Source organism: Pelobates fuscus, chromosome 11 (assembly GCF_036172605.1).
Source record: "Pelobates fuscus isolate aPelFus1 chromosome 11, aPelFus1.pri, whole genome shotgun sequence".
NCBI classification, from domain to species: Eukaryota; Metazoa; Chordata; class Amphibia; order Anura; family Pelobatidae; genus Pelobates; species Pelobates fuscus.
This window is the reverse complement of record NC_086327.1, coordinates 112,799,450-112,822,027: the sequence shown is the minus strand read 5'-3', so window position 1 is coordinate 112,822,027 and position 22,578 is coordinate 112,799,450. Positions and strand designations below refer to the sequence as shown.

At 44.1% G+C, this 22,578-nt stretch overlaps 1 protein-coding gene across 6 annotated transcripts in view; it reads right to left on the bottom strand.

Annotated features, from left to right (window-relative positions):
- Window positions 1–1,926: 1,926 nt before the first annotated feature.
- SAMD11 (sterile alpha motif domain containing 11) overlaps window positions 1,927–22,578 on the bottom strand; it is a 159,137-nt gene continuing 138,485 nt past the window's right edge. For all 6 annotated transcript variants that reach the window (XM_063436917.1, XM_063436913.1, XM_063436914.1 and 3 more), the window contains exons 9-14: window positions 13,268–13,383; window positions 12,706–12,784; window positions 11,214–11,911; window positions 6,938–7,062; window positions 5,435–5,545; window positions 1,927–3,467 (exon numbers count right to left, since the gene is read on the bottom strand). In XM_063436917.1, the coding sequence (XP_063292987.1) occupies window positions 3,228–3,467; window positions 5,435–5,545; window positions 6,938–7,062; window positions 11,214–11,911; window positions 12,706–12,784; window positions 13,268–13,383 (1,369 nt within the window). In that variant the 3' untranslated portion in view covers window positions 1,927–3,227. The remainder of the gene's footprint in view (window positions 3,468–5,434; window positions 5,546–6,937; window positions 7,063–11,213; window positions 11,912–12,705; window positions 12,785–13,267; window positions 13,384–22,578) is intronic.

Genomic DNA, 22,578 nt, shown 5'->3' with positions numbered 1-22,578 from the left:
AGTAGTGATTCAATATCTACCCAACATTTCTGCTCTAGGGGTGAATGCCAATGGACTATTTGAGCCAATTGAGCTGTGCAATAGTATAGATAAGTGCGGTAACGCTAGATCAGCCTGTTATGGGGGCGGTATAGCAGGGCTTGTGCTTTTCTGGGCCGTTTTCTCTGCCAGATTAGAGTGTCTACGGTGCGCTGTAATTGTGCTCGGTCCCATCATGTGACCTTTACCAGTATTGACTGGAAGAGGAGCCAAGGCAGTACGTTCATTGTTACGTTATGTAGTCTCCCAATCCATGAGATTGGTTTGTCCATCCACCACTCCCAAGTCCCGGGCCAGGGGGATATATATATATATTTATTTACATCATGTGCCAAGCTGTCCTGGCACAGGTAAACCCTGTAAAACGTGTGTGCCATTTTGGATGGAATGACTGAGCAAACACACAGTCATGGTATTTTATGACTTCAATGGACTAATGAAAACAAAACACAGGTGGTAAAAATGTTCTGGTTAGTTCCTTTAAGAGTAGGTTGTTCATGGCATGTCACTAAATAAGCCCTTCATGTGTTTATCTGGGAGACTCAGGAAAGATTAAAGCCCTATACAGCAGTCACAGTATATTTCATCTCATGTAGCACCGTATTATGAATAAAATATCAAATCTGTTAAAGTCTATGAATAAGCTGGTACCATATCAGAGGGAAGAGAGTGTTTGACTGTTTCCAGCAAGCTGACAGGGAAACAAAAAGCATTTTCTGGGCATGACTTTGCTGTAAGACTCTGCGTGCAGTGTAAAAGAAAAGTACCTTCTTTAACCAGACAAGTTCATCATTCTCAAGATTATATTGCTAGAGAACGGTCTATCACATAGAAAAAGCTGAGATTTCAATAATTGTTTTTCTAAAAGTTAACAGGCAAAGAAAAACATAATTACGTAGCATAATAGCACTCTACTCTCCAACGCCCTGCTAAAAATACAAAAAAAGCCTCAATTACCCAATTATACCAATTAAACATTTTTTTGCTTTTTTTTTTCTCAGTTTGGTGCACTGGTGAACGAGTGGTGCTGAGTTCCAATTAGCCACCTCTGTTTAAGTGTAAATGCTATTACGGAGCTTGCAGACTGCAAAATGTAGTCGTTTAGAGCTCTGCAAAACTGTCAGTTTATTTTATATTTCTTGGCTCAGAAATGCTGGGCGACGCCACTCATTGGTTCCGGATCTCGTTCTGTTCTGCAGATGATTTTGTGTCGCAACGCATTCTTGTAGTTTAATACTTTTTGTGCCGAGTGAAGTTTCCCGGTTCAGAAATTTAAAGAGGAGAGAACTGTCAGCTAATAGATAACAGATACACTAAAGGGACACTATAGTCACCAGAACAACTACAGCTTATTGTATTTTGTGCTGGTGAGTAGAATCATTCCCTTTAGGATTTTTGCAGTAAGCACTGTCTTTTCAGAGAAAATTCATGGTTTATATTACAGCCTAGTGACACCTCCAGTGGCCCAATAGAGGTGCTTTCTGGGGGTAGTGCTGCACTGATGTTCAGCAACTCCACACTCTGCATAAAGACACTGAACTTTCCTTATAGAGATGCATTGATTCAATGCATCTTTACGAGGAGATGCTGACTGGTGGCCACCCAGTGTTTGGCTCCGCCCCCATCCCGCCACCTTGATGATGTCAGCCAAGAAGTCTCATCGGGCATGGATCTAACGTCGGCAGATTGGAAATATATTACTATATATAGGAGGGTCGGGGGCTAGATAGTGATTTTAACACTATAGGGTCAGGAATACATGTTTATATAAACCATTTTATCTAATTTTCCCATTCCTAGTAAAACACACTACACTCAGTCCGGACCCCCAAGGAACACATTACAAATGTGATTTATTATAATTTTTTTTTATTTATTTAACTGACTGCCGAGCAGCATTTTCTGAAGATCTGGTAAGAGCTTTGTTTTTCTTTTCCTTATTTTTATTTAACAAAAATTGCTAATTGTACCGCTTATCTATTCCATTTATTTTTCTTCAAAAAAAGAAATTAACATGTGAGAGAGGGAGGATGGATAGAAGGGATGAAACGTGCAACGTGTAAACAAAACGAGAAACCCTAAAAAAACACAAGGGTGAGTACCAAATCTGTCTGTTGCACAGGGTTAGTTTCATGGGCGAGGGCCACATCCATCCATTCACAGTAGTACAGCAGGCATTAAACAGTGCTATCCATTGCTCATGATTAGAGTTCACAATAGCTAATGTTTGCCTCAACCAACTTCTTCGGTGCAAACTCCATCAAGGAGTAGCTTAAAGATTGTCCAAAGCAGATGACCTCATCCAGAACATCCTCCTCTCACAAACGCAAACTCTCGGCTCTTCCGCAGGTGTATACCCAGCCAACGACTATGAGAAAACATTGATAAGTCTGTGATGTTCATGTCAAGCGTCCTTATTTTGCTGTGGGTGGAAGTCGACAGGTACATGAATGCCAGGTCCAAATAAGCTTTAAAATCCCTATGAGCAGCACAGGCCAAGAGGGAGCTAAATTCCAGTACTGCACCCACTGCAGAGATCAGGCAGTGCAGCTTCTCTTTGGTACAATATCAAGGTTGCTGGAAATGCATAGGGAAGGATAGGCTTAGGGAACCCACACCTTAAAAAGCTTTTGCTGAAAAGTGGTTGCTGTGCGTTCTTTGATAACATGCTCTCTCTCCTGAAATGAATCCTCGCGACGGTTCCAACACTCTTAACCTGCGTGTTTCCATCTGGATACATAGCCTGATCTTGAAGTGATACGGAAATTGTTGTCATTTATGGCAAGCATGTTTATGATTTCCTTTTAATTCTAATCCTACAGCCACAACTTCGGATGTTTCTCCTAGAATGTCCATTATTTTCTGATTTCCTAGCAGTCCCTCATTTTTAGTTTTTGATCTTCTCTTCACTAGGTCTCAATGGAAATAAAAATATATACATACATATATTTATCTGTCTTTCACCTGCAGAAGCCTCGGGGCATTTTTGACCTGTTATGGTGTCCGTAAGTTCTCCCTGTTTAGGTCCCTTTTTAAGACCCTGCAGATTACTCATTATCAGTTTTTTTTTTTTATTTCAAGCAGCTGAAGGGAAGAAAGCTGCCCCGAAGCAAAGGATCCCTTCCTGTTCAAAGCTTCGGCTCCAGATACGAGGCGTTTAAACACTCCAGGTATGTGAATAGGCAGAGCTAAGAGAGCGATTTAGCAGATTCAGTCAGGTAGGATGAGCCACCGTTCTCATGTTTTGGCGAAATGCGACTAGGAGGCAGGAGTGAGCTGGCGTACGGAGAACCAGCGCTGCCTGTAGAAGGAGGCCTTATCTCACCGGCCCCCAGTTCTCTGTCTGCTGGTCGCAAGGCAGGATGCTGAAGAGGGAAGGCCACAGGGAAGCTCGCCATATAGAGAACCCGTCCAATACGCTTGGCAACCTAGAAACAGGGAGAGAAAACAAAATATTTTACATGTAAAGAAATAATTGTCATTTCACTTGAAATTTTCATCTGATGTGAAACCTTGTTCCTAATATTGCATTTACTGTTCTGCCTATTTACCTGATACTTATCGTGGTTAGGTGAATTCATCCACTCCTACAGTAACACAGCAATTTGTTCTGACATACCGCTGCCATGTGTATGATCTGTATAAGTCATAGTGTGACCCCCATAGACTAAAGCTATTCCATGTTCTGATTCGCCCTGGAAGATATCACCTGGTTTTCTTCTTCTCATTATGCTTCACATGCAATTCCTTTTAAACTGGATTTTATACAGTGCTTCAATCACGTTACATGAGACATTAATTCACAAATACCTAGTTATACTGCGCGAGGACCTGTCCCAGTTGAGAGTGGGTGTGTTATTTTTATTTAGTGATTTCAGTTTGCCAGTGCTGCTGGTGAGTTCCTTGGGTTTACAGGCTGGGATGCACATTAACACTGTACGGGACAGAGCATGTACATCAGCAATTAAACAGATTTAGAAGGCTACTACAGCCATTGCTTAAAGGAGAACCCTACGTTTCAAACCATTACAGCTTATTGTGGCTCTGGTGCAGGCTCTTGGTGCTTTATCTGTGGGTAGTGTCAAAACATTTTCGACAAAAAACAGGGCTTTCTCCAGCACATTAAGCACAGCACTCCTGCAGCGGCTCAACCAATGCAGAAGTGTGCTTCTGAATTTGACAACCAACTTAGAATGGAAATTATAGAATGACTGCCTAAGGGGGGCAAGTTAGCTGGGAGCAGGACGTCTCAGGCTATCTCTTGCTGTTCAGCATTGGACAGCCCATGTTTACATTAGCTGAGATGCTGCTGATGCCTTTTTTTTGTGTGTCAAAGCACTCAGTTTAGTTCCATTTTCAACATATCAAGAATTGGAGAATGGCTACATTATGGGCATCAGGCATAAATCATGGGCTCTGCGACTGGAGCGTGCACATGTGGATAATTAGGGCCCAGGGCCTTCCCTAATTCATTTATTCTGGCTGTTGTTCAGTAGCCCTGTCTGCACTGTGCTCTATAGGCTTCTGTGTAGGACACACAAGGGTGATATTCAACAGACATGGCTCAAATATTTATTTCTCAGTTTCATAAAGTATCAGTGGTTATGGTGCTCTGGCGTCCCCTGGAATATGTTAGTCATTGTACAATGGTTGTGCATGTGCCTCAACCAGTTTAATTATTTATGCTTTTGCCCCCCCCTCCCCTCCTCCAAATTCTCCAACTAAGAAATGAAGAAGAAAAAAAAATAATAAAATTCACACCATTAGGTAAAGGAATATATTACATGGATGAAAAGGCATAAAACCATTTCTGAACAGAGATTTCTACTCGAGTCCCTTCTCCACCTCACGTCCACACACACGCACACACAAAATCCAATAATCTGGCCTTGGAGAGCAACCTGCAATCTCGACCCTCCCCTCTCAGCTAAACTGCAGTACATTTTTTAACAAATTGATCCACGGGGAACAATTGGCCAAAGAACCTTTTTATTACACCCGTCGTAAACAGCCAGGGCTGGAGGGAAAGCTATAAACTGCAGTTACCACTTTATTATAAGGCCTGCAGGCCTCAGCACAATCCTATTACACTGGGTTAGTGTGTAAGTGTGTTACAGTATAGAGCAAGCAAAATCGCATTACACTCACAGGGTGTCACACGGCTAATCACCAGCTTGCTATTCGTGTACTGCTTTTAGAAAAAAAAAAACGGCGATAATTAGCACAAATACATACATTTACTCTCTCCTTCCAACCACAGAGAATGACATTCATTTTTTAGGATTGGCAGCCAATGTTATATAGGTCCCATCATCTGCACGGTTGAGGTGAAAATGGGACAGCTATCACTGACGTGTGACACATGATTCACAAGATTTTGAAAGGTTAGTATTACCTGTGCTCTGATCTTTAATGCTGGGCCGAGTTTTAAACCCATGTTATTCAGTAAGTGCTCTTCGGTCAGCAGAGGCAAGGTCTCTCCGTCAATCCCATGCTCTCGGAATACCTGCGGGGGGGGGGGGGGGAACCTTGTGTTAAATAAAACCATAAGATTGCAGATGATTTGGCAAAGAGTACAATATGGTTTTGCAATGGGGCTTATTTACCAAACACGGCATTGCAAAATTTGGTCAAAAATCAGATTTGGAAACATTCCCAAACTATAGCCCAAGGCTAGTTGTTTTTGCCTAAACGTTAAACTGCAATCCAGATTTAGGAACACTATGATACGCTGTTTAGTGAATAAATCCTATTGTGTCACAGAAGTAAATAAGATCCAATAATGGGTTGTAGACAACGTTAGCATTGGCATTATCCCCAGTGTTAAAGGTTTTATTTATTTTTTATTATATAACGGACTTGCCACGTATGCGTGAAATACAATATACATATAGAAATGAGCTCTGCTTATACTACAGCTAAGGTTTCTGGGTAACAATGGCTGAAGATGGAATTACAGTGACCCCTCTCACATGCATAATATACTGCCTGCCATTTAAAGGGACAGCATGTCAAGTAAGTCTGATATGCATTCTGCAACATTTGCAGACACGTTAGGTGCCTTTCAAAGTGAGGATGGCTCTGTGTTCTATTTCCTAATGAATTTGCAACATGTATTTATTGATATATGTGGTACTAAGTTTGGTAAGTCAAGTATAAATGTTTAGAACACGCAATGCAGGTTTCATAACAACAAATCAAGACGGCAATTTATTTATATTATAAATTACTGATTAGGAATTGAAACCTCTTTGACGTAACCAGAAGAAAAAAAAAAAGAAAATATGAAATCAGCTGCTGTATATCCCCCTACTGAACATGCTGTTCTAGGACCCCAAGCCTTTTAACTGTCCATCCATCACTCACACATCTATGCTCTCGCCACTCCTGACCTCGTGATCCCTCTCACCTAGCCTGTCCCTCACATTCCCTAACCAGTCTCTCCTTTCCGTCCTTCCATTCCTAGCCTCTCGCTCACATTCATACACACATTCTTCGCTGCTCTCAGGCCCAGCTGCAGGGAGGGGAAGTGTGGCCGTGCAGGTGGTTTTAATGAAGCATGTCATGAGGGGATTAGCACAGGGGAAAAGGAAAGGAGAAAAAAAAAATTAAATAAACTCAGCCATCAGCCTCTCCTCTCCCACTGTGGTTCAGACCAGAGAGCAGAAATAAGAGGATAGGAATGGGGAATGTTCTAGGGCACCCTCTAATGAGCAATAAAGGCCCAGGTTGCAGCTCCTTCCTGTAACGAGGAATACGAGAGGCACAGCCAGGAAGAAGACTTGAAGCTTCGCTAACTAATGCTAAGACTTGCCCAGAAATTTAAAGGGATAAACAGTAGATATGGGGAATGGAGAGCACATTGATAAAAAGGCAATGACATAAAGTAGACAATTACCTGTGTGTATTCTGCACAGCCAGATAGACTGCCCACAAAACTGCACACGTCTTCCACTGTCCATTTACTGAGGTCCTCCAGGACCACGTTCTCCTCACCATCCATAAAGAGCCCCCCCATGGCACCTGGAGCAAGGAAGGTAGGGGCAGATTGAGACGACACCAGGGGATGAATGGAATTGGAAGGCAAGGTGAAAAGAGAGAGGAAGATTGTGTAAAGAAAAAACAAAACACAAAGGTGGGGAGGAGAAGACAGGTAGAAGAGAGAAAAAGAAGACATTAATCATTAAAATCCCATAGAGAAAACAAGCAGGCAGAGAGAAACATATTCTGTATCCTAACATTCATCTTTAATGACCTGTCAACACCATGCAGGGTATAAACTCTGCTCTCCCAGAGAGCTTTGGGTTGAACTTTGCAAACACTAGGATAGTAGGAGAAGAGTGCAAATTGCAGCATGAAAGGAAAAAAAGGCTTCCGACAGATAAATGATATTCGTGTGTTCTGGGCCATGCGGAAGACGAGAGGTCAGTGCAGATTCAAGGGGAGGGAGTGGAGCCCAAAAAAAAAAAAATTGTCTCAATTATTCCATGCACAGCCTGAGGTCAGGCCTTGTCGCAATCTTTCCAAGCCCTACAAATCCCAGAGAAGGTGGGTGGCTAGATTGGAGTACAGCAACCCAATTAGCCACTTCCTCGGGCTTCTGGCAGCCAAGAGTTGCCACTATGTCTGGCAGGAGGGAGACAGAAGAGGCAGCTGTCAGCCAGCCTGAGACATAGGTCTGAATGGACATTGACAATTCTACCTGCAATTACTGTCAATGACTCAAACCCCTAATATAATGGGCTATCACTCTGCGGTGTATACATTGTAATACAATGTGGCACTGTGAAGCTACATCTTAACTTGTGCAATGTAGCATGCATGAAGCGATACTGAAATACTAAAAGTTTTCTGGATACTACATCAAAGTGCACCCAGGCTGTGAACACACCAGAGCCCCCTCCCCTCCTGTGTCATGCTAGCTGTGGTCGGGGGGAGCGGGTTGTGGTGAGAGCGCTCATGCCAGCTTGTGTTAATTGTACTCAGAGCTGGGGATCGATAGAAAGGATTTCAGCTTCCTGAGCTGTCCCCAGGGTGTGTGGGCAGAGGTGAATTGGGGAGGGGAGGGGGGGGGTGTAGAAGGGCTGAGCTGAGCTGGCAGTCCCATATCTTACACACTGGAGGGAAGACAAGGTCGGTCATGGAGCGGCAGACAGCATGGGGGCCAAGACTGGCACTGATAAACAACCCTCCTCCCTCTTCTGGCTTCACAGGCTGTTCTAGGATGGAGACACACAGAGGAGAGGTCAGGAGAGTATTACAGCACATTGACAGGATGCACAGCTGCACACACTGTTCTGACCTCTGCTTTATGGGGCTCTGTGGGTCTCTAAATCCATGACTGATTTGCAGGCTTCCATCAAGCAACAACTGTCCCTTAACCCTTTACACTGTGCATGATAGTTCTGGGGAAAACATTTTTTTTTTAATCCTGGCACGTCCTTAGAATTATACATAAGACAGACGGGTACATGCTTGCCAGCTGGGTAGGCAGGTGAAACATGCAGTGTTGGAGAATGCAGGGGAAAAAGATAGTCCCATAGGTGAACGTGGGAGATATATTTATTATATAGCCACACTGCTCACGTGAACTGGGGTTTTAGCAGCCTTTCTAGAATTTGGAATCCATGATTTGATTTGGATCAGAGTTCCAAATCAAGACTAGCTAAAGTTTCCTTGGGAGCTCAACTCTAGGAAGGTCGCCAAACCACGGCATGCTGCGAGCGGCCACTTAAGGCCACAATAGCCAATCAAAGGAGATATAGACAACCTTGAATATTTTTCAAGCCCTAGCATTATGATCTCAATCTTCCTACTCGGGTGTCAGTTCAACACAACTCACTGTTCAGTGAATGATCTGATAGGATTACAGGAACATTTTCTGAAAATCGAGAGCTGGGTACAATGAATTACAGGAATCACAGCCTGGTCAGGGGGTACAGGCAGTACTACCCTAAAGACAGCTCAAGGTAGGGGGACCGCTAGAACACTTTAGCATGATGTGGCGCAGTTGGGGAGAAACTTCTACCAACCCAAAGGAACAACATTAGAGTACCAAATATAGCGCAATAAATGACAGATCGGTAAGTACTATGTCACATGCCAGATCTGATCAGTAAGATAAAGCTGCAAAACATATCATGAGCTGCTCCTGTTAAATGAAATAGACCCCTTTAAAAAGAGACACTTGTGGCTGAGACTGTCTCAACCCTCCTTTCGAAATGCGGAATTAAAAGGAATACAATAAAACTATTTTAAAGGTGACAAAAAGTGACTTATCCCCGAATGTCTGCCATTTGCCTCTAATTCACGGAATCTAGTGTTTCGGAAGTGATGACCTATGGTTGTCCCATTGCTTTCGGTACGAGTACTGTATTTATTGCATAACGCGATATGTACAGCTCTCTCACAGCCTTCTACTGAAAGCAATACGACAGCTGCAAACATGTTCAATAAAGGTGTATTATAAACACTGCACTGTGCCAATCAGCATCTCCTCGTAGAAATGCAATTAATCGGTGCATCTCTATGGGAACGTTTAGCGCCTCCACGGAGAGCGTGGAGACCCTGAACGTCAGTGCTGCACACTTTGCAGTACTGGACTAGGAAGCACCTCTAGTGGCCGTCTGAGTGACTACCACTAGAAGTGTTACTAGGCAGCAATGTGAAAAAAAACTGAAAATGCAGTCGGGACAGGCTACAGACACCAGAACAACTACATTAAGGCGTAGTGGTTCTAGTGACTATAGTGTCCCTTTAAGTCCAAAATAGCGCAAAAAAATAATTGACCTTCGATTTCAAAATTTACTTTGAATTCCAGACAATTGTCACTTTAGTGAGTAACCTTGTATTACTTAACAACACATTTTATTTCTTTTATTTTGGAGGGTGAGGGGGGATTCTCACATTGGTTGTTTTCAAACAGAAATAATATTAAGAAGTTGCCAACTGCACCACAGTTGCTATACCTTGGTAAATTGGGGATATGTAGCCATAACTTGACACACACCTGCAATCTCTCTCACAGTAAACGGGAGAGGCTTTGAGAGTTTATTTTCTCAACTAACCGTTCCTCCCCCATTATCCTAGCAAGCCTAATTGTCATCTGGCTTCAAATTTTGCACAATAACCCATATTAGGTGACTAAATCCCCATAGCTTGCACTAGACATACGTGGTCCTAACACAGTTTTGGGGCTTTTTTCATTTTACTAAGATAGGGCCGAGCACGGACAGTGTGTTTAATGAAGGTTAGTGAGGGTGGATGGGGGGGGTTGCTTTAACAGGAAGCCTTTGGAGCAGTGATAGGAATTCCATTCTCCTAATGTATTGCAAAATCAATACTGCTAAATCCAGTCCCAGTGCAGCTGTCTCACTCAATTACAGCCAGCGTGAGCCTGGACAGACAACGAGAGAAGAGGGGGTGGTGGAAAGATGGGGTGTCCCCACACCTCAAGCAAATCTGTTCTGTCAATTACACACTGCATTTTAGTTAACCCATTAACCAGCGTGAACAAGGCCTTTGTGTACCGGTGGGTTAACATATTGCAGTGCTGTTTACTTCTCTAATACTAGAAAGATCCCGGATTTTGTGAGAAGCAATGGAGTGGGGGTATACCAGGATTAGACGGTAACGCCACTCGCAATTTATTGTGGTCTGTGGTTTGTGCAAACACTGTGCAGTTTTCTCATGTATCGCTGGAGAACATATGCAGCATCTTCTAGCCAGATTTGCAACATACGCTTCACAGCAATATTTAAACCTGACAATAAAGACACATTAAGCCAGACGGTCTGTCTCCCTCTGGATTTCATAAATAGAGGAAGTGACCTTTAACACCTAAATGCAATATGGCAATGGCAGAGATTGGATGTCATCAGGCCATCTAAAACGCCTTCCCTGCATGCAGCACATCTTTCGCCAATAAATATTTTATTGGACCCAAATGACATTGATGTCTGTGTACAAATAAAGACACTTATCCTCACACAGAGAGTATGATGTTTTAGTACTTAGTGGAGACACAAACATTCCAAAAATGCTCATTGTATCGGTAGATGGAAGGCAGGAACATGGAATAATTTGAGTAATTCGACAACTATGAAGTATTCATAGGATAACAAGAGATTTTCTATTGATCAACAATTGGTAAGATGGTTCTATATGGGACCTACCTGAGTGGAAATAAGGGTTGACAGCATAAGGAAATCCAAAAGGAAGTTGCTGAGGTGGAGGCATTGTGCTTGAGGGCAAATATTTTCCTTCACCTTTGCCGATTCCAGGTCCCAAAAGGTGCGTAGGGGACTCTGAAGGCCCGCATGGTAGACTCTGGTTTGTGTGAGAATCACTTTGCTCTTTTACAGATTCCCCTCCTTTAAGGTTGTCTTTGCCCTCCTGAAGTTCATGAGAAGAGGAGGCACCACGCTCAGGTCTGAGACTATCATTCTTCTCCTCTGCCTCACTCTCTGAATCCTTCATCTCCTCATCATTGCCCTCTGATGTGCCCTCTCGCATGCGCTGATCCAACAGTTCCTTGGCTTCATGGTTTCCCTGTGACTCGGCCCGGTGGTTAGCAGCCTTTCGACTTGCTCTCCTTGCACTACTAGATTCCTTAGGAGGAGGCACACCAGGAACACCTTGGTGGTTGAGGGACAGTAGAGGGGTGTTGTTGTGTCGGAGAACAAGCATGGCATTTCTGCGGGACAGCTCTTCTCGTAAAGGGTGACCCTCAGGAAGTTCGTGCATATTCCGGAGGGCAGGGTGATCAGGGGGTAAACCAGGATGAAGGTTCAGTGCGTCACTTGCCAAAAGTCGCTGTCTGTGCAAATTCTCCAGTTCTTTTTGACGAATAATTTCTGCAGACATCTCAAGTCTTTATAGAAATAAAGGTTCGCAGGATGGAGAGGCAGTTGGATTGGAGGTTAAAATGAAAGGGGGAATTAAAGGGGGAAAGGCAAGAAAATAGAGTACGTGTTAAACAATGCACAAAATATATCAACATTTTTTAAATGGAACGAAGTGTTCTCTGGCTGTAATAATGTTACAATTCTGAAAATATCCTATACAAACTAACAGTATCACAAACACGTCACATGGGAGAAATCTATCTGACAAAGGCATCTGAAAAAAGTTTTTGGTTCAAATCAGAAGAGTACTTTTATATTGTGACCGAGTGACAGAAAAAAGCAATCTAATAGTAGAGCTGGACAAATGATTTCTCACGTGGTGGGCAAGGTCATGCTTTTAGCTCTGCCTTTTCTTTAAGAATGCGTTTCTTGCAGGGTTATTTACTTCAAGTGTGAATGGTCAGGAATTCATAGTAAATTTAAAGTGAATTTCAAATTTGTATACAAAATAGACAAAATTATAACTTTTTTTTCAGATCTGATTATTGCGGCCTTAATTTTTAAATTCACTTATAATCCCAACAATTCACACTTTAGTGAATAACTCTTGTGAATCTTATTTTGAATAACGTGTGTTTTGAATGAATAAATGTATTTCATACTGAAGAATCCCACAGTTATTTCAGGGTATCTTCATAGATGCACGTATCACAGGTTGAGGATCAGTTGGATTTACAGCAAGGAATAGTGATGGTTACACAGCAAAGAACACTTTAACCCATAGCAGATCAGGGCGAGGGTGATTAAAAGGGACATTTACCTGGCCAAGTTTTGTTTTCGCAACATTTCCTGCTGCCGTGCAAACATTTCTGCTTGTGCAGGTTGCAAGAACCCGTAACCTGGATGGAAAAGATAACATGGAACATTGAGGTCAGTATCTCAAAATGAAGGAGAAATTGGTCATTCCATTATGATATATATATATATATATATATATATATACACACACACACACAATTGTTTCTTAACTAGACCATTTAGTAGAATTGTGTAAAATAAGCCGTATGTAGATATAAAATAGAAGTAAACGGTATGATTTTTTATTTGTGTTGATACATAGGTGACGCATTTGACAAAGTAATTAGATTAGTATAACTCATACTAACTTGTACTTATATGTTATTTTTGTTTAAAACAGTTGTCGTGTTGGAAGTATAAGTAAGCTGTGCACTAAAGGTTGGTTGGTGTTAACTTACAGCAAAACATTTGAAATACTTGTAGACTATGTAAGTCTAACCGACATATTTATGAATTACGGGTTAAGAGGTATATCCACAGTTACAGATATAAACGTAGTTTAGTAACTTAGTTCCTGTACATACCTGGATTTTGACACAAAGCTGACGGCACCCCAAGAAAAGGAGGTCGTAGGTGTGGTCCCAAAGCAATATGAGGTGCGTTCTGCGGTGACAATAATGGAGGTGGATGAGACAGCTCCCTAGGAAGAAAGGTAATATAGATCAGTTGCTGTTCCTAATATATGTTAAGTCCTCCCATTACAAACAATTGCATTTAATTCCATTCACGTGAGAGAACATCAACATTTAAACTGAAGAATGAAATATTTTGGTCGATTGCCTACATATCATTGTCCTCCAAGTTTCTTGCAGAGAGTGATAGAAGATCATGCAGGCCAGACCCCCATATTTGTGTGCGGCAAATAGCATTTTAACATTTTATTGCAAATGAAATCCCAAATTAAGTAAATGTTCTAATTGATTTCATACTGAGATCATATGAATTCCAAGTATTGCCAGGCAACAACAACACTTGCACAATGGGATTGAGAATTAAGAGTTCGTTATGGAATAAACCATTGGAACTGCCAACACGAAGATTATAGAAAATAATATGCAATGTTCCATTAAGTTTGACAGTGACATGCATATTAACTATAAAGGGATCTAATAATAGTATTAATTGTGTCTGCGGAGAAACACGGGGCTTTTTAGAAGAAAATGAAAAACTTGGGTGTATTATGTTTAATCTATTTAAAAGTATTACTTTGGATTCACACAAGATTACAGTTGGCTCAGAACTATGAGACGAGAATTCCGAGGAAGACTCTTATCTCAATATTCCGTGTGATACAGAGATACATCAAGTTCCACAATTCATAGCATTCAGGTGTTTTAAAGATAGATGATGTGTCCGCATTGCTCACACATTAGCTATACATCAGTAGGCAATCATTTCCCTACAGCTGGGCTGCTTAGGCCAACATCTGGGTACCACTCCCACAAGTCACTATGGAACAAGACGAGGAATTGCATGGCAATGAAACCACACGGGCAAAGTGTGAAGGCAATAAAATATGCACGGCTCTGCAGTGCCAGAGATGGATGAGCCTCTTACCAACGCACCTTCATTAACATTAACCTCTCAAAAGTAGGGTGGAACCAAATGAGAAATGCCATGACTTTTGATTTATTGTCCTGTGATGTTTTCAAGAATTGCAGATAAGAGGACCATGTAAATAAGGTAAATCGTACAACTGTCTATTATGGAGGATATTAATATAAAGGTGATCAACCTCATGGCCAGGCGGTTTCCCAAAACACATCTTTCCTGCTCAGTGTCCCTTGGCATTACTAGAAGTGTCAACTGCTGATCATTGATAATTAATCCCTACAATGCATTCAATCATTCCACATTCCTTCAATTTACATATTATTCCTTTTTTAAAACACACCCAACATCTGTATAATACCATTTTTAACATCAGTTTCCTGTATGGTCTGTAAGATGTAGAATTAATTGCAAAGAGAGAAGGGAGATTCGTAATCACTTGGATCAATCCATGTTTCTTACAAGCACCATTAGAAAGCAAGCAGGAAGCATCTAGGTGCCCCCTCTACCTAAATACAGGTGGGGATGCCATCCTTCTTACTGGACAAAGCTTAGAAGCAGTGCCTGCAAACGGACCAACTAATAACTACGCAAACAGAGAATATAAAATGAGAACCACACAGGGCTGATTTCGACAAATAAAGGTAGCGGAGGGGTTAAACATTCCCCAAAAATACAAAGCAGAAAATGTATTATACCCAGACCTCTATAGTTGGTTCTGTAATGTATTTCTCTATCTTTGTATAAATACAAGGGTTACCCCCTTTTGAGTTCTGTAGAACACACTCCACTCCCCTTGTTGGGAACCCAGCACCTTTCGGTGCCTCCTTTTTTACAAAAATAACACATACTCAATTTTGAATATTTTTTTTTTGTCTTTTTCAGTTTTACACCAAAGGTACAAACACTACAATCCCCTATTTCCCGCTTTACTCCCCTCCTCCATTCCTCTTTCTCTCCTCACACAGCACTAAACTAATTGCCCAGCTCGTGGTGTCTAGGAAGAGCGACCATCGATTCCTCGCTGCAAAGACGTCCTGCTAATCGTATCAGCGCTCCGCCAGCTCCTCGCACTCCTCTGGCAGCTCCAATTAATCTCAGGTAACGCAGAAAGTGACCTTCGGCTCGGAGCCGGGGCAGCAGCCAAGCGATGCTTATGTAATTACACCGTGAAGTGTGTAATCACCTGGCCTAATCCCCCAGGCCCGACAATTAGCCGAGGCCTCTGTCGCTGGGCTGCCAAGTGCTCTGCCACCCGGACAGCCTGCAGATGAATAACGGTCAATTAAAGCTGCATGGCGGGGGCGAGGAGGTGTCCGGTCGATGTAATTAGCTGTAATCATGGGGAGACGAGGCTGCCAGACGTGAGGCGGCTTTTATATAGGATGCAATGTGGGAAATCAGGCAGAGATTAACCATTTCCCAGCCTCTCCGTCACACAATTACCAATATTCAATAACAATCTGAATGCAATTTCTGTTCGCAAACAGCTACAGGAACTTGTCACTTGGGCAGGATGACAAACAGCTAAGCAAGTAGAATCCACACAATACACAACGATAAACTGTACAAAATCATCTTCCAAAACATTCCACACAATATCACCCCTGTAAATTACAGGAGTCTCTTTCGGGTAGTTGGGATTTGGGAAAGTCTCACATATGTCTTTTTACAATGAACTAATCAATCACACTCATTATTCAGTTACTGTAACACATGCTGGATATACTTATTCATTCTGCTAATGGCTGTGACATAACCTTGACTACTGTAATACAGTGAGACATGCTTTATGCTGACAGTCACACATACATATGCAAGGCCAGATTATGGGAATTGGGGACCTGTAATGAGCAATTCTGGGGCAAGGTTCTACAATGGAGCAATCTGTCGGAATGTTCCTCTGGATTCCTCAGAGACTCCTCAGCTTAAAGAACTAGATTTCAGTTATGCTTTATACATACCCTTTTTGGTTTTTAAACCTAAAACTTAGCTCCACAACGGCCACAGCCACCAACTTGGTCCAAGAGGAAAAATGCTGCGTGCAGGATAGCCTATTTAGGCCACTTATGCATTGCCGCTTCTCTATGCAGAGGGAACGGCCAATCCTGACGAGTACAACCCAGGATATAGAACTACAAGAGTCTTAGTTGTGTATATATATATATATATAACCAAGACTCTTGTAGTTGAAATGGCATATTTTTGGGTCTGAGAACCATTTGAGTCTGGTTACACAGTGATGTACAAACATAAAACTCAGTACATCTTAATGCAAGCATCTGAAGTACAGCCACACAGATATTGCCTCTAGCCAAAGCCGGCATCGCATTAAGCATGCCTAATGCACAGTCACACCACTGGAGGTGCGCCTAGCGAGCTCACACTGGGATACACAAACAATGTGCGTCATCGATATATATACGCTATAAAGTTATATTTAAATACATACATATTTATATAAAATGTACTTTTCTTTCAGATTCACCTCCAAATATTACGTTTATTGTACATATACTGCCTTATGCTTTACAGGCACGCAGAAATCACAACACATAGCAGGATGGTTTTGCAATGTCGGATATTCACTAACCCACCCTGGGTGTGCATTAAATGTGGGAATATAGATCTCATTCCTGACATGTGTAAAACGCCCCTTTCCTAAATCCTGGGTGTACAACTGCAGCCCACCAGCTGTTGTCAATCGTTGCCTTTTGCTGGCTGAGAGTTGCAGGAGTTTAGTCCAATGACAAGGAGAGGGCAGCCTGAGTCTGGACTAATCTGAGAGACAATCGCACTGTGTAGAAATTAGAGATGTTTTGCTCCTTGGAATGAGTATCCTGTAAAGCTGCATTAAATCCTTAATAGTTTAATGGCACAAATCTTTTGTTTTTTTTAGTACTCACAGGGTTACCTCTAGAGGTCGGATGGCTGAAGAGGAATGTTAGGTGAAACCCTCGAGGTAAACAACGCCAGGGCTCTTGTGATGGAGTGCACTACATTTACAGGGTTATTTACTGAAGTGCTAATTCAAGGAGAATTCAGAGAGAATATGACTGTGGCGAAACCAACCTCGCCACTGGGCCCTGGAGAAGCCTGTTTGCTAGCCTCCTACCTGCTGACTATGGCCCCTGGGTTATTTGGGGCATATTGTACTTTATATTGCTGCTACTGGCCCTTTAAAATCAGCGATGGACATATTGGGACTTTTGGGACTACTGTCCCTTTAAGACTGTGGAGCATATTCCAGTATACTGCCTTTAATATTACATATGTATTTATGTGTTGAGTTTAACCTGGGATATGTATGCAGCATTCATCTGATTGTTCGGTAGAATCACTCCATTTATTATATTGAGTGAAACTACCGAACAACCAGACCACCCAGGAATAAGTGTGCCTCCAATTACAGTTTGCAACAATGTTGCAAACGGGTAATTGGCAATCAGTGTAATGTATTCTTTGTCCTCTGGGTGGCCGCCATTCGGGAAACAAACACGTGGCGGCGGCCATCTTAAACTACCGAACAGCGGTGTTTTGCCGTCGAGTGTCTGGAACTAAAATCGGACACTTGACTAGGCAAACACCGCTGAGACCTCCATACTTCCAGAAATTCGTATGGAAACTACCGAATGACCCACCGTTCGGTAGAAAGAACCCCACAAACAAGGGAATTCATTCAAACCCTCTCCAGGCTCTATAACACAGGCAATTCGTCTGTTTTCATTCCCTTGTTTGTGACCGACCGCAGGGCCAAAATGCATGGAACTGTTTTCGGATACTTTACCCATGCGGTCGGTCAAATCTTTGGAACCCCATATCTCCCGAACCATTCATCCGAATGACTTGAATTTTGGATATGTTGTCCCCCTGAATAAGGGCTATCCAGCGATGCTGGATTTAAAGGTGTACCCCCGGGTTTTGGGGTACATCCAGAACTGGGCTGAAAAAGTGTACCGGATAATTGAGTTTAATGTTATCTGAGGGGAGGGGATGTGTGGGCTGAACCATGTATGTGATTGGTTATTTTATGCCTCCCCCTGGGTGTGGCCTGTATGTGGATTAGTGTAATAAAAGCCAGGCTGGATGAGCCAGCAGAGAGTTCCTGTTTTACCCTCAAAGTGATGTGTCGTCTCATTATTGGGGGGAAGGATTTATTGAGTGCTGTTCCAGTTGACTGCTAGGAGTACAAGCCTATTCGTATGGTTCCTATTCAATGGTCTACAGCATTCATATGCTTGGGAGAATTTAAAAGGTTTCTCGGATTCGGTGATTGTGGTGTCTGCCAGAGTGCTTGGAGTCCTCAGGAAGCACTAGGAGCATCCATTAACGGAGGTACTCAGTCGGGGTGCCAGGTGATCCGTTACATTGGTGGCAGCGGTGGGATGGCGTCCTAGTGCGAGGAGAAGCAGCTCAGAGACACTGGTAACGTTTGGAATTACAAATTGAGGGCAACGCTAGTATCCGTACAGCGCCCCTGGCTACAGCAGGATGGAATCAGCTAGTTTTTGGACAGCGTTCCATGATGAGGAGGAGGAGGCGGCCGCGGACTACAGGGATGCAGACAGAAAGGAAGTCTGGTATGATGCCCTGGAAGACGCCCAGTGGCGGCGAGGTGAGAGTCTCCCCAGTGATGAGCAGCGGCTACAGAAGCGTGTGGCGATGCGCATGTATCTATTGGGAGAGCAGCCCCTGGATGAGTGGGTGACAAGACTAGAGACCCTGGTATGGCGAGAGATCTGGCTAGACAACGCATACCAGGCCCTCTGGTGGCATACCATTCGACTTACCCCCTGGACGGCCGAGCACGACTTACCGGAGGGGGATGATTATGATGGCCCGGGTTTATTATGGGATGCCTTGGAGGACGACATTGATCTTGGCAGCACGGAGGGGTCTAGGTTTTGGGACATCTACGACTACCGGATGGGCATGTATGTCTGGGCTGACGAATGCGAGGTGAGCAAAGACATGACCCACCTGGTAACAAGGGAGTGGGAGCTGGAGCAGGACTACCAACACCTGCTCAGCTTCGTGCAGCTCCAACCTACCCGACAAGCAGAACCAGACCTCATAGACTGGTCCTGGAGAGACCCACAGATGGCAGGTGGAGATGGGATCGAGGTCTCTCTACTGGCCCTACAGGGATGCTGGGCAGTCGGCCCAGATCCCCAGCGGCAGGTTACAGTTCAGAGAGAGGAGCTTGTTACACCCTCTCTCCAGCGGCAGCCTAACCCACCAAGGGGAGACAGTAAACCCCTCACCAGCGCAGATGGGACCGTGGTCTCTGCGCCCTGCCTACAGGGAGTACAGAGGGTCAGCCCTGCTCCCCAGCTGCTGAAAGTGTGTAAGGGAGAGGAGTTTGTTACCCCCTCTCCCCAGCGGCAGCTTAGCGCACCAAGGGGAGACAGTAAGCCCCACACCAGCGCAGATGGGACCGTGGTCTCTGCGCCCAAGTTACAGGGAGCTGAAGGGGCCGTCCTCCCTCCCCAGCGGCAGTGTGATTTGTTGGGAATTGGGAGCCCAGTCTCCATTCCCCAGCGGCAGTGTGAATTGCAGGGAATTGGGAGCCCAGTCTCCATTCCCCAGCGGCACGCTGAGTTACAGGGGGCAGAGGTAGTTGGTCCTACCCCCCAGCAGCAGAGTGATATGCCGGGAAGGCAGTGTGAAGTGCAGGGAGAGGAGAGCAGCGTCCTCCCTCCCCAGCGGAAGGCTGAGTTACAGGGGGCAGAGGTAGTTGGTCCTACCCCCAAGCAGCAGCGTGATTTTTTGGGAATAGAGAGCCCAGTCTCTATTCCCCAGCAGCAGGACACTGAATTGGGAGGAGAGACAGTCGGTCTCCCTCCACAAAGACTGAAAGTAGGCATGGGAGAGGAGATTGTTACCACCTCTCCCCAGCGGCAGATCATCAATGGGCAGAGTGTTCTAATGGGAGAGGAGATTGTTACCACCTCTCCCCAGTGGCGGATCATCAATGGGCAGAGTGTTCTAATGGGAGAGGAGCTGGTTACCACCTCTCCCCAGCGGCAGCTTAATGTACCAGGGGGAGACTGTAAGCCCCACAACTGTGCAGATGGGACCGTGGTCTCTGCACCTACAGCACAGGGTGTAAGGACAGTCAGTCCTGTCCCCCAGCAACAAGGCTGCTTAGCCAAAGGGGAGACAGTCGGTCTCCCCCTCCAACAGCGGAGCTATGTATCCAAAGGGGAGACAGTCGGTCTCCAGCAAGGCTCCAACCAGACTACTCCCGGGGTAGTGCTGGCACCAGGGCAGAGTACCGCTGGGCTCTGCCCACTCAGCAACCCACCAAAACAGCCTACCAGTCCCCCACACAGCCATGGTGAGGCACCTGGACCTGGACAAGTTTTTCTCTTACTCAGGTGTAGTAACCATTTATTGTGGGTGGGCTGTACTGCTGTTTCTGTTTTGTGGGTGGGCTGCTGGACTAACAAGGGCACTGACCGGCAAGAGGTCAGGTACCCTGTTAGTCTGTTTGGAAAAGGGGAGAAATGTGGCGAAACCAACCTCGCCACTGGGCCCTGGAGAAGCCTGTTTGCTAGCCTCCTACCTGCTGACTATGGCCCCTGGGTTATTTGGGGCATATTGTACTTTATATTGCTGCTACTGGCCCTTTAAAATCAGCGATGGACATATTGGGACTTTTGGGACTACTGTCCCTTTAAGACTGTGGAGCATATTCCAGTATACTGCCTTTAATATTACATATGTATTTATGTGTTGAGTTTAACCTGGGATATGTATGCAGCATTCATCTGATTGTTCGGTAGAATCACTCCATTTATTATATTGAGTGAAACTACCGAACAACCAGACCACCCAGGAATAAGTGTGCCTCCAATTACAGTTTGCAACAATGTTGCAAACGGGTAATTGGCAATCAGTGTAATGTATTCTTTGTCCTCTGGGTGGCCGCCATTCGGGAAACAAACACGTGGCGGCGGCCATCTTAAACTACCGAACAGCGGTGTTTTGCCGTCGAGTGTCTGGAACTAAAATCGGACACTTGACTAGGCAAACACCGCTGAGACCTCCATACTTCCAGAAATTCGTATGGAAACTACCGAATGACCCACCGTTCGGTAGAAAGAACCCCACAAACAAGGGAATTCATTCAAACCCTCTCCAGGCTCTATAACACAGGCAATTCGTCTGTTTTCATTCCCTTGTTTGTGACCGACCGCAGGGCCAAAATGCATGGAACTGTTTTCGGATACTTTACCCATGCGGTCGGTCAAATCTTTGGAACCCCATATCTCCCGAACCATTCATCCGAATGACTTGAATTTTGGATATGTTGTCCCCCTGAATAAGGGCTATCCAGCGATGCTGGATTTAAAGGTGTACCCCCGGGTTTTGGGGTACATCCAGAACTGGGCTGAAAAAGTGTACCGGATAATTGAGTTTAATGTTATCTGAGGGGAGGGGATGTGTGGGCTGAACCATGTATGTGATTGGTTATTTTATGCCTCCCCCTGGGTGTGGCCTGTATGTGGATTAGTGTAATAAAAGCCAGGCTGGATGAGCCAGCAGAGAGTTCCTGTTTTACCCTCAAAGTGATGTGTCGTCTCATTATTGGGGGGAAGGATTTATTGAGTGCTGTTCCAGTTCGGAGTGTTATTTCGTATCCAGATCGGGAGTTTGGTGTTCTGCAGTAGCTGTGCCTGTCTCTAGAAAAGGGGATTATCGCCTAAACGGATTTTATTCCCTTTTATGCTGAAACGGTCCGTTACATTGGTGGCAGCGGTGGGATGGCGTCCTAGTGCGAGGAGAAGCAGCTCAGAGACACTGGTAACGTTTGGAATTACAAAGGCCAGAGTAGCCGAACTGAAAGCACAGCGGACTTAGAGAATTTTTCCAGTTTGACTATTTTGACCTTAAATTTGAAATTCACTTTGCTTTCTCACTAGTGAATTAACCTGTTAGAGTTACGGTAAGGTTAGGTCTGGGGAGTCGGTGAGACTCAGAACATTTAGGGTTAAACGAAGAGTTTAAATTACCTTTAAATCATTTAAAGAGATTTAGGGGTGAGGCTAGAGTTGGTCACCAACGTTGAATGTTCTAATACCCGGTACTGTAGTGCATTTCCTGACCCTCAGCGAGTAACCCTAAATTACTTACTTTGCAAGCCCCCGTGTACAGCCGCTGTGTGCGCTGGTTTCCTGACATATCATGTAACTGATCGCTACAGGTAACACACAGAGCACTCTCTCACTCCGAAGCCTGAATTTTATTAGTAAAAGTGAAAAGGATGAACAAAAATGGC